The sequence below is a fragment of the Cherax quadricarinatus genome, unplaced genomic scaffold (genome assembly GCF_038502225.1).
Source record: "Cherax quadricarinatus isolate ZL_2023a unplaced genomic scaffold, ASM3850222v1 Contig1525, whole genome shotgun sequence".
NCBI classification, from domain to species: domain Eukaryota; kingdom Metazoa; phylum Arthropoda; class Malacostraca; order Decapoda; family Parastacidae; genus Cherax; species Cherax quadricarinatus.
In genome coordinates, this window is record NW_027196551.1 from 8,382 (window position 1) to 25,000 (window position 16,619).

General features: G+C 38.0%; 1 protein-coding gene across 2 annotated transcripts in view; it reads left to right on the plus strand.

The window, feature by feature from the left end:
- The first annotated feature begins 418 nt into the window (after nucleotides 1-418).
- The window catches only part of LOC128692318 (F-actin-capping protein subunit beta), a 38,697-nt gene continuing 22,496 nt past the window's right edge, over nucleotides 419-16,619 (plus strand). The window contains exons 1-3 of one of the 2 annotated variants that reach the window (XM_053781409.2): nucleotides 419-536; nucleotides 7,117-7,328; nucleotides 10,154-10,326. In XM_053781409.2, the coding sequence (XP_053637384.1) occupies nucleotides 534-536; nucleotides 7,117-7,328; nucleotides 10,154-10,326 (388 nt within the window). In that variant the 5' untranslated portion in view covers nucleotides 419-533. Of the gene's footprint in view, nucleotides 537-678; nucleotides 703-7,116; nucleotides 7,329-10,153; nucleotides 10,327-16,619 lie in introns of those variants that run through there. The other variant, XM_053781410.2, reaches the window with a different exon arrangement.

A 16,619-nucleotide genomic window follows, 5' to 3' on the forward strand; every position in this document is an offset into this window, starting at 1 on the left:
CCTCACACTCAAGCAACACCTTAATGAGTTTGGAAAAACTTTTTGACAGGTGGATGTGTAGGCCTCTCCTGGGCGGCCTATGTGTAGGTGCTGGAGGAGTGACGGGGAAGGTGTGAGGTGGCCAGGTGAGGGCCACAGGTGGCCACTAAGTGTGTGTGTGAGGTAGAGGAGACGTGTACACACAAGAAACACACACCAGACACATAAACACTCAGAATAACAAGACTCAAACCACAACACTCCGGAAGTATTGGTCACGTGACCTACTCCTCCCTCACAACACACACTATATTATCCACATTACAAATACCTCCAACACTCCACTTTACCCTCAGAAGATAACTCAGAAATAATCTCTAAATAGTGTTAATAACAGCACACAGCAGTGTGAGTGATTGTAAGTGTTATTAAGGGTGATATATGGCAGGGTAAAGGCTCTCGGCTGATCAGTGATACACGGAGCAGATAGCAGCCGCCCCACGGTGGACACATTCTTAATTTTAGTTTAAATTTACCTGTGATAAGGCAGTATCATGGTAAGTTAGTGGGCTGGTATGCTCAGCTGGGGTTGGTGGGTACATGTGTAGGTGTAAGAGTGGTGAGAGGTGTATTGCAAGGTGTTAGTGGAGGTGGAGGAGAGTGGATGATAGGGCGAGAACGCCCATCGTATGACATGAATCACTGCTCAGAAATTCATCAGATGTGAGTAAGCATAGGTTAATTGGTCTGGGAAACTCACAACCAGTCATCCATCTACTCGGGCTGTGAGTTAATTGATAGGGTAAGCAGAGTTACCCTTCACTTGAGTGTATTAAGTTAGGATAATGTCATTGCTGGAGAGGAAATTGGGTCACCACATTTATTACTTTAAATGGCAACCATACCTTATATGATGCTTCTATTGCAACATCAACATGCAAGACACAACAGGGAGAGAAATCACATGACTGGAGAACACATAGTTTGAAAGGCACAATTATCATGTAGCCAAGATCAGGTGGTGTTACTTAATGTTTTCATTGGCAGTACAGATACCAGCTGGTCAGCTAGGATTCTTCTAATATCACTTTCACACCTTTTAAGTCGTATATAATATGTCCAGCAAAACCACCTGGCTGACGGTTACTTTCACAAGCTCTTTTAACATTATTTGTTTACTTATAGCTCAGTAGTAATAGTTGGTTTGGCTCATGACTGAACAGCCTTGGGTTTGATCCCAAGCAAACAAACAAACAAAAACAAACAACTTTATTTCTTTCTGCAGTATACAAAATGTAGTTTATATATAATAAAATATTGTTAAGCACAAAAGAAAGACACTAGTGTACGGTGCATTTCAGGTAAGGAGAGACACGAGCAAGTCTCCTTATACCTACTGCCACTCTTCATTTTGTGGTAAATGAGCACTTGTTTGTTATTCGACTGTTGTGGGCCACATGCTGGGAGAGAGAACTGAAAGACTAACAAAAATTAACGACACTGCTTGACTTTGTTGAGTTATCTTATAATAGCCTTCTGGGGCTATTAAAAAAAAATTTTTACTCCATCCTAAAATCAAATAAATATTAGATCATTTTGTTTTGTTCTTGTATCTTAATTTTTATCTTGGCTATTCAAACAGTTGGTTTTAGTCTTGTATACTTTTGATTACTTTTAATTTATTGCCTGAGTTAGCTTAACTTTTGCCCAGAGAACTGACTGTAATAGTGTGTGAACCTTATAAAAATGTTTCTCTGTATACATCTATGTACCACATAATGTTTATTTATAAAAGTAATGCATCTGTATATGAAGATTTGACAATCCCATGATATGGCAATAAAAGCTACTGGTGTTGTCACAGTGCAGAGGGAGGGAGGGAAATGATATAAAATGCGAATATAATGGAATTAGTCTCACTAATGCACTGTAACGAGTTCCTTTATTGACAATGTTTTGATCATGCAGTGGGCTTTTTAAGTCGTGAACAAAGAAACCTGGATGAGTATATATACTGTATAGGGAGAGTAGTAAGGTGCAGGGTTAGGTTAGGAGTGTAAAGCATAAACCTTGGGCAGCTTTTATTACGTAAAGTAAAAGGACACAAGTGCAACTAATGTGACATTTATTGTGGCAACGTTTCGCTCTCCAGGAGCTTTATCAAGCCATTACAAACAATACATGGACACAGAGGGTATATAAAGGCTCAGAGTGAGGTGAATACTAGTGAGGTACCATTTCGATATTCACTAGTGGTAGTAGTAGTGTAGTGGTAGTGACAAAAGTAATACAATATGGTAGAGTAATTAATTCGTACATGAGTAAAAGGATATAAAAGCTATTACTTGGGTAACATAAAAATAGGTTGGACAAATATAAACTGGAATGAGGCAGCTTGTTTCAGTGTTCACTCTCTGTGCTTTGTGTAGTATAACAGGAGAGACTATGTGATGGCAGGGTTTACTGTTTTCAGGAGGATTCTTGCTAAGACTTCGGAGATGGTGAAGCTGCCGTTGTTTTGTTTAATTGTATTCGAAACAGCGATCAGTGCTGATTCGAGGCACTTGCGTCTGCGGAAATTAGTTTCTTTGATCACTAATTGGGCATCTCTGAATTTCATGAGATGATTGGTGGAATTTCGGTGTTGTACACAGGCATTGTTCAGGTTATCATTCCTACATGCGTAAATGTGTTCATTAAGGCGGGTGTCGAGGTTTCTGGCTGTTTCACCTACGTAAATCTTGTCACAGCCTCCACAGGGTATAGTGTAAACTCCTGCATTGACTGGTTCGTGGTGCTTGGATTTTGTCCTGGTTATATCCTTTATTGAAGTGCTAGAAGCGATGGCGACTCTGGTGTTAGCTTGTGAAAGTGCTATTGAGACGTCCAGTGCAACCTGACTGTTGGGAAGAATTATAACTTTGCTGGGAGTGGTGTTGATGCGTGGAGAATTTATGATCTGAAGAGCTCTTTTCTTGCAGTCTTTGATGAAAAAAGAAGGAAAATGTAACTCTGTGAATGTTTGGTGAATGTATGTACACTCCTCGTCAAGAAACTCAGGACTACAAATTCGGTATGCTCTTAGGAAAAACCCGATGATGATGCCTCTTTTGGTCTTGGTATCTTGACTGGAATAGAAGTGTGTGAGATCATTTTTATTGGTGGGTTTTCGATAAACTTGAAATCTTAGGTTGTTGTCTACTTTGTGAATGAGGACGTCGAGGAAAGGTAGCTTGTCATTGGACTCTTCTTCTAGTGTAAACTGGATCGCCGGTTCAACTGCGTTGAGCCTTGCCTGAAGATCCCGTACATCAAAACGTTTTGGAGTTATTACGAGGACATCGTCCACGTAACGTAACCAAGTGACGCTTGAAGGGATGATGTTGGCGAAGTGTTCGGACTCTAGGTGTTCCATGTATAAGTTGGCTAGGACGGCACTGATGGGGGACCCCATTCCCATGCCGTAGGTTTGTTTGTAGAGCTTGTTATTGAAAGAAAAACAGTTGAAATTAACACAGAGTTCAATTAAGTCAACAAAATCTCCGGGAGGTAGAGGAAGATTAAGGTCCTGATTGACTTTACGTCGTAGAACCTCGATGGCTTTTTTGGTAGGTACTTTTGTGAAGAGGGAAGTCACATCCAAACTGCTTAGTTTCTTGTTACGGATGGAGAGGTTACGGATGCGGTTGAGAAGGTCACCTGAGTGTTTAAGATGAGCAGGGCTGATGGTCCCCAGAAGGCAGGAAAGATGTTTGGCAAGAACTCTGGCTAGTTTGTGTGGAGCACTGCCTATTCCTGACGTGATTGGTCTGAGAGGAATATTGTGTTTATGGGTCTTGGGTAAACCATACATGTGTGCTGGTTTAGGGTTGCTTGGTAACAAGTACAGAAGTTTCTTCCCTTCTCTTATGTATTGTTTGTAATGGCTTGATAAAGCTCCTGGAGAGCGAAACATTGCCACAATAAATGTCACATTAGTTGCACTTGTGTCCTTTTACTTTACATATTGTCGGTAATTCTACCAACTTTATTACAGCTTTTATTACATTTATTGACATTCTTTATTGATAATGTTTTGCCCATTGCATGGGTGAAACATTGTCAGTAAAGGATCTCATTACACTGTACATGTATTTGTCTCTGCTTCCATAATGCATAGGAAGTGACATTTTTTGCAAGTGGCTCACATTTACTGGCTGTTTGTTCCTTAATCCTTGCTTCTTGTAGTGCCAAAATCAAGTGAATGTACTGTACAATCTTGCTCCATTCCTTGATGTTCTTCTCTTCCACTTAGGCTGTTGCACAGATTAGAGCTTTTAGGAGTACAAAACAACTCTGCCTGCTGTCCCTTAAAGGGAATTACAGTATCTCAATACTGGTGAAGAGCAATTAGTAGAACTGGAGTTATCTTCCCCTTTCCCCAATCAAATCAGATCATCACTACCTTCCATCTCCAAGCTTTGTACGACCTACAAGTTTAGTGCTTCTCTATGAACATAGTGATAATGGCTATAATAATAATACTGGGTGCTATTTTAGTATGCAGTCTACCCCAGTATTTGTAGTCTATGCTGAGAACTGACTTTTAACGTGTGGTCTGCCTTTTATGTTATAATTTTACCTGTTACTAGTTAGGTTAGGTTAGGTTAAGTGTAAAAGTGCTGGTAGACCGCACGCTAATGTGTAAAAGTGCTGGTAGACTGCACGCTAAAGTATAAATGAGCTGGTAGACTGCATACTAAAGTATCACCTGATACTGTAATAAATAGTACACCTGCCCTATGGGAGGATTCTACCCTTGAGCCTAGAATTTGGATTCTCTACCATACATGCTCTCTCTTGAATACCTGAGGCTGACTGAGTAGCCTGCAGTTACATAAGAGTATGTATAAGTCTGGGGTTAATGGTGAGTTGTATCTGGGCTCTCCAAGGAAGGGGTGGAGGGAGGGCTTGAAAAAGGTATTCAGAAGCTGGATTTGTACATCTACCAAGTACAATACAATATATATTATATATGTAAACCTGTTAGATAGGAGTAGAGAAATCAAAATCAGAATTTTATTTCTTTGCTAAGGTTACAATGTGTGTTTACATTTCATAATTTGATTGGTACAAACAAAGCCACTATCATGCCGAGGCATTTTGGGCAGACTTAAGAAGGGTTATCTATATGTGTATTTCAGATACCCTTGCTTCTTCAGGATTCTAAATTAAAAGGTATATAATAATTAATGATTACAAATTAAAGTCTTTCCCTAACACTATGCTCAAATAGAAAGATCTGAAATAACTGTGCTGTGCTGTAATCTAGTACTAAGGTGACAAAATACATTACGTAGTCATATTTATTTCAATTGAGAATTTGTTTTATTTATTGTTCAGTATATTTAGTTTTCAGTGAAGCATTGATGCAAAAATTCCTGTTGCCAAGTCTTGTACCTGGGTTTTGGCAGTTATAGGTAAAATAAGAGGCATTTTCATGTAGAGTAATTTAAAAATAAACCTTGATCACTTCTGAAGTAATCAAGGTCCCAGGACCGAAACGTTTTCTGGTAAATATGTTGTAGTGTTTGCTTACGTGTCTTTCTAAACCAACTTGTCGGTATTTATTACCAAGGTTTATACCACTTAAAGCCTTAAATCTCCACTCTCTGGAGAGGCGTAGAATGAGGGGAGATATCATTGAAGTGTATAAGTGGATGACAGGCATAAACAAGGGAGATATTAATAAAGTACTGAGGGTGTCGAACCAGGTAAGAACGGGAAATAATGGATATAAGTCGGATAAATTTAGATTTAGAAAGGACATAGGTAAGTACTGGTTTTCTAACAGAGTTGTAGACGCGTGGAACAGTCTTCCCAGTGGGGTGATAGAGGCTAGGGCCTTTGGTAGCTTTAAGAAGAGACTGGACAAATATATGAGTGGGAGGGGCTGGGTTTGATTGGTGTCATGGGTTACGGGAGTTATTTCTTGGATAGCTTTAGGTAGAGGTCGTTTTGATAAGGACCTGCCTCGTATGGGCCAGTAGGCCTTCTGCAGTGTTCCTACATTCTTATGTTCTATTCAGTAATAGTAATACAGGTCAGCCATCGCTAATGTGGCAATCGCTTATCTGGTTCCATCAGTAATTCGGCACTAATTTCAGCTAGCATAATTTCAAATTTCATCATTATACTGACATAAATTTCATCATTATATTGACTCAAAAATTGTGCAGATGGTTGTAAATCGACAGTAGCAAGCTAATGGAGGAGAAAGCAGTGATGAAAATGAGGATGATGTAGCAGAAAGAGTCTCTGTTGATAAGTTAATTAAGTGTATTCTAATCTAACCACTCTGTAATCCAGCAAATTCACTAATCCAGCACACTACAGGTCCCAATCATGCCGGATTAGTGATGGCCGACCTGTATATGTAATATTGTGCATGTTAATAGTTTCAAGGATCACCAGCCCTGTGACCTGACTGAGATTAGGCTTCTTAAACTGGAAAGGAAGCACAGTATTTCATGAATAAAAATTGCACTGAATGTAATAGTAATAGTAATAATATATAATAATAATAATGTTTTGTTTGCAAAAAAAAAAAATATAATCAAATGATACAATTTAAGTAAAAATCCCATAATATGCCTAGGATTAACCTAGGATTAAAATTGCTTTATACTTAAAATTTCTTAAGTGTGAAGTTATTTTAGCTTAAGAGTAAAAAAATTTAAGTGGCTTCCATTTCTGTATATCATCCTAAATTTTCATATTTTAAATACTGTACAATAATTCTGTTTAAATGCTGCAGGAAAGGTGGCAGGGAAGAGAGGTGAAGGGGAGAACAGGAAGAAGAGAACACAGTAGAAGCATTTGTTTTACAAAATTATTTCTTAAATTTCTTGTCATGAGATAGTGGGAGAGGAAACTGAGAATACCACTCTTGATCATACTAGTGAAATTGAATGAAATCTAGTTTGTATGGATCTTTTCTCACGTGAATAATATAAGGTGCCTGCAAGCTGAATTTGGCAGTTCAATTTAATATCTGCAAATTATTAATTTTTCTAATCCTATATATGAGATCCATGCAACTTATACCTGAAGGGGCTCTTACCATATATAATAATAATCATATATTTTGTTTTTCAGATGGAGCAGCAGTTAGATTGTGCGCTGGACCTGATGCGCAGGCTGCCTCCTCAGCAAATAGAACGTAACCTGAGCGACTTAATTGACTTAGTGCCATCACTGTGTGAAGAACTTTTGTCCTCTGTTGATCAACCTCTGAAGATAGCACGAGACAAGAACAGTGGGAAAGACTACCTACTTTGTGACTACAACAGAGATGGGGATTCATATAGGTATTTGGGATCCTTGTGATTTTGTTACTATACCTTATCAATAAATGTAGTGAGAAACTGCCACTGAAGTATTTAAAAAAAATTGTTGAAACAAAGGTACATTATGATATCCAGCTGGAAGTGCCTGATCACTCAGTGTGATGATCCTTTTGGTCTGCAGACTACCGGTAGCATTATATTGCATAATTAAGAGGTTACCTGAAAAGCTTAGTCTCAGACTAGGCTGTTAGAGCAAAAAAAGCTCAAAATCAAGTGTTTGCAGGTTTATCATTCGTATTGAATAAATTGTAAGAAAATTACATAACTTTATTTCAAATTGACATATTGAATTCATCATTGTTGTTAAGAACGACGTCTTCAGAGAGAGAACAGAGCCCGAGCCTTTAGCTCATAAGACTGTCATTCCCATTTGCCTCCTTGGGGCGGGGATGGCAGACCAGAGAGGCCTAGCTTGTGGCTAGGCCTTGGGACTGTTGGTCCCAAAGATGAGGAGGTACTTGTGCCTCCTCCCATGGGAGACTTAGGTCTCAGACACTCCCTAAAGAGGGAGCCAAGGCCGGGCCACCACTTGGAAAAGGCCCGGGCCGGGAGAATACCGGCGAATCTTTAAGAAGAAGAAGATCATTGTTGTTGAAAAATATCAGCTTTATTGTTAGATAATGAATTTTAATCATTTAGTCAGTTGTTTTCTAGCCAAATTTTAGTCAATCCTTCATCCATGTGTTTACACTTGGTACAATTAAATGGCTAACATTTGGTACAAAGAGTATGTATCATGCAATCTGCACATGTGCTTCTTTCTTCCTTTTTCTAGGTTTCCATACACAAGATAGCAATCAAAGGACAGATATAAGCTTATTCAATTAGACTTTTCTTTTTTGTCCCTTGCTCTTCTGCTGTTTAAAAAAAGGTGTATATGATAAGGTACATATTGCATTAGTCATAAACTTATTTTTGCAATACTGTACAGGTGTCCCTCAACATTCGCGAGGGTTAGGGGATCAAGAGCCTCGCGAATGTTGAAAAACCGTGAATGTTTGGTGCCCCAATATATTGTAGGGAAATATAATACAATACTGCTTAACTTGTTGAACCATGAACAATCATAAAATACATGAAAACGTCATAAGTTGTACTAAATATATACATGTTATGCTTTAATAACATGTATGTTATTAAATACCACAGACTCCACCAGTGCCTCCACCACTTCCTCAACCAATGCGAGTTCCTACTACCCTCCCTCCGACCCCTGCAACTGGCAGCCAGCCCTCCCACCACTCAGTGTGATGAGTGTTTTGTTTGTTCATTATTTGCTATTAAACTACAGTATAAATAATGTAAACACATTCATGACTGCATATTGGAATGGCTATTTGAACAGGTGTTGGATGGTGACATCATGTGTTTACTCTTGAACACAGCAAAGAATCAAACATTTCTGCTACTGCTAATAATAACAATAGTAATAATAATAATAATAATAATACGATATAATTGAAGAAGGAAATTGTACAAAAATACGAGGGAGTGGTTGACACATCGTCAGTGTGGCTTTGTTTATGCTGGAGTGAACATTAGTCTCCCTGCTCTTCCAAACATTTCACAATAATTCAGCAGTTGAGGCAGTGGTAGAGGCAGTGATAGAGGCAGTGTAAGTAAGTAAGTTTATTCAGGTATACACAAATACAGTTACATAGAATTATCATACATAGCAGCATATGTGTAGAGAACCTAGGATAAACCAAAAAAGTCAGAGTGACTTATTTCCATTGGGGTGGGTGAGGCAGTGGTATTTACTAACATATACGTATGTTATAAATAATAATAGTACATGTTAATATTAATAACATTTCTTCTTCTTTCTTTCAACGTACCAGCCGTATCCCACCGAGGCAGGGTGGCCCAAAAGAAAAATCTAAAGTTTCTCTTTTTAAATTTAGTAATATATACAGGAGAAGGGGTTACTAGCCCCTTGCTCCCGGCATTTTAGTCGCCTCTTACAACACGCATGGCTTACGGAGGAAGAATTCTGTTCCACTTCCCCATGGAGGATTAATAACATTTATAATAATAATAATAAATGTTATTCATAATGTACTATTATTATTTATAACATATATGTTAGTAAATATCACTGCCTCTATCACCTCTACCACTGCCTCAACCACTCCAGTCGCACTCAATCTACAAGCACCAAACAATGAATTATTGTGAAATGTTTGGAAGAGCAGGGAGACTAATGTTCACTCCAGCATAAACAAAGCCACACTGACGATGTGTCAACCACTCCCCCGTATTTTTGTACAATTTCCTTCTTCAATTATATCGTATTATTATTATTATTATTATTATTATTATTATTATTATTATTATTATTATTATTATTACTATTGTTATTATTAGCAATAGCAGAAATGTTTGATTCTTTGCTGTGTTCAAGAGTAAACACATGATGTCACCGTCCAATACCTGTCCAAATAGCCATTCCAATATGCAGTCATGAATGGGTTTACATTATTTATACTGTAGTTTAATAGCAAATAATGAACAAACAAAACACTCACTACACTGAGTGGTGGGAGGGCTGGCTGCCAGTTGCGGGGGTCGGTGGGAGGGTAGTAGGGACTTGCAGGTGGCGGGAAACTTGAATATGATTTGGCGGCTGGGAATTTGGTGGCTGGGAATTTGGTGGTTGGGAATTTGCGAATGTGCGAAGCCCGCGAAAGCTGAAAACGTGAATGTTGAGGGAGACCTGTACTTTCCTTTTTTTTGTATGTTGATTCAACTCTTCTTTTTGTTAGGTCAGTATTTTTGCTTTTCAGGTCACCGTGGAGCAACACTTATGATCCTCCTTTAGAAGATGGAGCGATGCCTAGTGACAGGCTACGTAAATTAGAGTTAGATGCTAATCAGGCTTTTGATCAGTACCGTGATATGTACTTTGAGGGTGGTGTTTCTTCCGTATATCTTTGGGATCTAGATCATGGGTTTGCAGGTAAGTTCTTTGTTTAATTTCTTGTATGTTATAAGTATGTTTTAATACTTTATATGTAAATTACACCTGGATACTTAAGTAGCACTATAAAATCTAGGAAATGTATTTTTAAGTAGTACAGTACTGTGTATAATAGAACCACAGTACCCTATATAATATATGCTAAGTACAGTACTACAAATAATTCAGTACAAAAATACTATATATAAGACAGTAATAAAGTATTGAATTCAGTAATTGCAGGCTAAATGCAAACTTGCTTTTACTGTCTAAAATCTTTAAGAAAATATATATACATATAACAAGTATATGACATCAAAACCAAACACAATATCCTTAGCCCATGTCAGTTTGGTTTCAGGTTGGGATGAAGTGCCAATGATGCAGTAATAATAATGCTCAGCTTTATATACTTCTTTTGAAAATAATGACTATCCAGTGGGTATCTTTATCAGCCTTAAAAAAAGCCTTTGATAAAGTAGACCTCAACATTCTACTATTCAAATTGGATTATAGAATAAGAGGACATGCTCTCTCCTACATGAAGTCTTACACTTGTAGCCATTTGAAGTTGAGGAGGTAATTAGTCCCTCAGCCTGGAGTCGGTGTGTTCAGGCCATCAGTCGTGATAAAAGTAAGCATATGTGCAGAGAAGGGGGCTTATATACTGCAAAAAAGGTGAGGTGAAGCAGTGGTAGGTAGCATCATTAGTGCAAAAATCTACTATGTAAAGTAAAAGGACACAAGTGCAACTAATGTGACATTTATTGTGGCAACGTTTCGCTCTCCAGGAGCTCCTGGAGAGTGAAACGTTGCCACAATAAATGTCACATTAGTTGCACTTGTGTCCTTTTACTTTACATATTGTCGGTAATTCTACCAACTTTATTACAAAAATCTACTAGTGGAAATAGGTCATGCCAATTTGTTAAGCAAGCTATGAAGAATTCCCTGCATCATGATCCCAAGATGTTGCAGTATTGGACTGAAGAAGCCACTGGTTGTAAACAGTAATAACTGTTCTTCATCATATCGTTCAGTGAACATAGGGGTTCCTCAAGGTAGTGTCCTGGACCGTTTGCTATCCCAAATCTACATCAATGACCTTCCAAACACTTCTTGGGAACTTATGTCATTTCTGTTTGCTGATAATACAGCTTTCATCTATTCAAATCCTGACCTGACTGCATCCAACAACACAGTCAATACTGAACTTGCTACAGTAGTTGGGTCACAACTAGCAAACACACACTCAGTATTAACAAGATGTTCTATATAGTGTTTGAGAACAAAGCACAAGATTTTTTTTAACATAAAGATCAACAATACATCAGTTGATAGACAGGATGAGGGTAAATTCTTGGGAATACTTTGACACAAACTTAAAAAAATTCAGCATGCACATCCAAAACATTTGTAATAAAATTTCCAAAACATTGGGCAGCATTCTCTCAAATATGCTATTATTTTCCCCAAATATCCCTTCTCACCTTGTACTATTCTTTAATCTATCCATTCCTCACCTATGGTATCTGTGCATAGTGATCAACATCAGATAATCACCTTAACCTGTTGTTACTCAGTAGAAATCAACTCTCAAAATTATAACTCATCAAGGCTATAGACAACACACACATTTCTTATTCAAAAGTTTAAATTTATTTGTACGTACAATATTCTTGCTTTTTACTGTGCACACTTATGTCGACGGGACAGTTTTTACTAACATTGACCCAGTGCTTAAATTCTGTCTGGAGAGCTGCAACAGAACACATGAACACAACATAAAGAACAGCTGTCTGTTTGACATTCCACGTGTACAACTTGACCTACTCGAAATCTCCATGCAGGTAAATGGCCAAAAATTTGGAACTCAGTGCCTGAAAATGCCAAAAATTCTCCATCTGCATATGTTAAATCTTACATAAATGTTAAAGCCATCATCAGTCTGTAAATTCTCATTCTTCAATTTCAACACCCCAATTCAACCACTTCATAACATACAGCTCATTGAACCAATTTAACTTTGTGACATGCAACTCATTGAACCAATTTATTTTCATTATATTATATTTGTAATTGCCAGTTGTTCATTTACATTATTATTATTATAATCAAGGGGGAAGCACTAAACCCGTAGGATTATACAGCGCCTATGGGGGGATGGAAGGCATTCAGGCTTAATTCAGGGAACTGGAGCACAGATCCAACTGGAGCACAGATCCAATTCCCTAGATCAAGAGCCCCTCACCAGCATCAAGGAGCCTTCCTTGAGGGGTGTTCATTTACAACCTGTCCAGTTGTACTTGTGATTGTAATGTATTGCACATGCAATACTAGTTTAAATTTTATTCTAGATTTAGAATTAAGTAGTACTGTAATTAGTCAGTCTTATGATAAGTTTGCCTGAAATGCATTTGCCTAATTAGAACCTTTCAGATGTAATATGTCATCATTTTGAATGTGTAACTAATGTATGACGCTTTGGAAATACATAATTTTAATAATGTAGTACGTACTAAAGTACTACATGTATATATAATACAGTAGTATTTTTTCAGTGAAGAGTAATATTATATGCAACACATACAGTATTACAGTACTGTATATAATAGTTAGTGCTGTACATAATACAGTATTACAATGCTGTGTAAAATACATTATTACAATACTGTGTATAATACAGTATTAGTGCTGTGTATAATACAGTATTACAGTGCTGTGTATAATACAGTATTACAGTGCTGTGTATAATACAGTATTACAGCACTGTATAATACAGTATTACAGTACTATGTATATAATACAGTATTACAGTACTGTGTATAATACAATATTGCAGTGCTGTATATAATACAGTATCACAGTGCTGTATATAATACAGTATCACAGTGCTGTATATAATTCAGTATCAGTGCTGTATCTAATACAGTAAAACAGTGCTGTATATAATACAGTATCACAATGCTGCATATAATACAGTATTACAGTGCTATAAATAATACAGTATCACAGTATTGAGTACGATATAGTACTGCCAATATTTCTGTCCAGTGCTCCTATTATCATTTCAGTACTATTCATACTTTATGATCCAGTAGTTGTATCAATTGCAGCCATCTTTCCTGCCCACCTGTTCAGTTCTCCAATGCCTCCTATTGACATACCAAGTTAATTTAAAGAAAATCTGAACTTATTTTGTGAAGAAGTGTGAAAGTGACTTGTCTGAGTGTTGTATGTAAAACACACAGTACTGTAGTGTGAGAGTGAGGAAAGTGTGTGTGTGTTTTATATATATATATATATAATATATATATATATATTTTTTTTTTTTTTTTTTTTTTCAACAAGTCGGCCGTCTCCCACCGAGGCAGGGTGACCCAAAAAAGAAAGAAAATCCCCAAAAAGAAAATACTTTCATCATCATTCAACACTTTCACCACACTCGCACATTATCACTGTTTTTGCAGAGGTGCTCAGAATACAACAGTCTAGAAGCATAAACATATAAAGATACACAACATATCCCTCCAAACTGCCAATATCCCAAACCCCTCCTTTAAAGTGCAGGCATTGTACTTCCCATTTCCAGGACTCAAGTCCGACTATATGAAAATAACCGGTTTCCCTGAATCCCTTCACTAAATATTACCCTGCTCACACTCCAACAGATCGTCAGGTCCCAAGTACCATTCGTCTCCATTCACTCCTATCTAACACGCTCACGCACGCTTGCTGGAAGTCCAAGCCCCTTACCCACAAAACCTCCTTTACCCCCTCTCTCCAACCCTTTCGAGGACGACCCCTACCCCGCCTTCCTTCCCCTATAGATTTATATGCTTTCCATGTCATTCTACTGTGATCCATTCTCTCTAAATGACCAAACCACCTCAACAACCCCTCTTCTGCCCTCTGACTAATACTTTTATTAACTCCACACCTTCTCCTAATTTCCACACTCCGAATTTTCTGCATAATATTTACACCACACATTGCCCTTAAACAGGACATCTCCGCTGCCTCCAACCGTCTCCTCGCTGCTGCATTTACCACCCAAGCTTCACACCCATATAAGAGTGTTGGTACTACTATACTTTCATACATTCCCTTCTTTGCCTCCATAGATAACGTTTTTTGACTCCACATATACCTCAACGCACCACTCACCTTTTTTCCCTCATCAATTCTATGATTAACCTCATCCTTCATAAATCCATCCGCCGACACGTCAACTCCCAAGTATCTGAAAACATTCACTTCTTCCATACTCCTCCTCCCCAATTTGATATCCAATTTTTCTTTATCTAAATCATTTGACACCCTCATCACCTTACTCTTTTCTATGTTCACTTTCAACTTTCTACCTTTACACACATTCCCAAACTCATCCACTAACCTTTGCAATTTTTCTTTAGAATCTCCCATAAGCACAGTATCATCAGCAAAAAGTAACTGTGTCAATTCCCATTTTGAATTTGATTCCCCATAATTTAATCCCACCCCTCTCCCAAACACCCTAGCATTTACTTCCTTTACAACCCCATCTATAAATATATTAAACAACCATGGTGACATTACACATCCCTGTCTAAGACCTACTTTTACCGGGAAGTAGTCTCCCTCTCTTCTACACACCCTAACCTGAGCCTCACTATCCTCATAAAAACTCTTTACAGCATTTAATAACTTACCACCTATTCCATATACTTGCAACATCTGCCACATTGCTCCTCTATCCACTCTATCATATGCCTTTTCTAAATCCATAAATGCAATAAAAACTTCCCTATCTTTATCTAAATACTGTTCACATATATGCTTCAATGTAAACACCTGATCTACACATCCCCTACCCACTCTAAAACCTCCTTGCTCATCCGCAATCCTACATTCTGTCTTACCTCTAATTCTTTCAATTATAACCCTACCGTACACTTTTCCTGGTATACTCAGTAAGCTTATTCCTCTATAATTTTTACAGTCTCTTTTGTCCCCTTTCCCTTTATATAAAGGGACTATACATGTTCTCTGCCAATCCCTAGGTACCTTCCCCTCTTTCATACATTTATTAAACAAAAGTACCAACCACTCCAACACTATATCCCCCCCTGCTTTTAACATTTCTGTCATGATCCCATCAGTTCCAGCTGCTTTACCCCCTTTCATTTTACGTAATGCCTCACGTACCTCCCCCACACTTACATTCTGCTCTTCTTCACTCCTAAAAGATGGTATACCTCCCTGACCAGTGCATGAAATTACTGCCTCTGTTTCTTCCTTAACATTTAAAAGTTCCTCAAAATATTCTCGCCATCTACCCAATACCTCCATCTCCCCATCTACTAACTCCCCTACTCTGTTTTTAACTGACAAATCCATATTTTCCCTAGGCTTTCTTAACTTGTTTAACTCACTCCAAAATTTTTTCTTATTTTCATTAAAATTTCTTGACAGTGCCTCTCCCACTCTATCATCTGCTCTCCTTTTGCACTCTCTCACCACTCTCTTTACCTTTCTTTTACTCTCCATATACTCTGCTCTTCTTATAACACTTCTGCTTTGTAAAAACCTCTCATAAGCTACCTTTTTCTCTTTTATCACACCCTTTACTTCATCATTCCACCAATCACTCCTCTTTCCTCCTGCCCCCACCCTCCTATAACCACAAACTTCTGCCCCACATTCTAATACTGCATTTTTAAAACTATTCCAACCCTCTTCAACCCCCCCACTACTCATCTTTGCACTAGCCCACCTTTCTGCCAATAGTCGCTTATATCTCACCCGAACTTCCTCCTCCCTTAGTTTATACACTTTCACTTCCCTCTTACTTGTTGTTGCCACCTTCCTCTTTTCCCATCTACCTCTTACTCTAACTGTAGCTACAACTAAATAATGATCCGATATATCAGTTGCCCCTCTATAAACATGTACATCCTGGAGCCTACCCATCAACCTTTTATCCACCAATACATAATCTAATAAACTACTTTCATTACGTGCTACATCATACCTTGTATATTTATTTATCCTCTTTTTCATAAAATATGTATTACTTATTACCAAATTTCTTTCTACACATAGCTCAATTAAAGGCTCCCCATTTACATTTACCCCTGGCACCCCAAATTTACCTACTACTCCCTCCATAACATTTTTACCCACTTTAGCATTAAAATCCCCAACCACCATTACTCTCACACTTTATTCAAAACTCCCCACGCATTCACTCAACATTTCCCAAAATCTCTCTCTCTCCTCTACACTTCTCTCTTCTCCAGGTGCATACACGC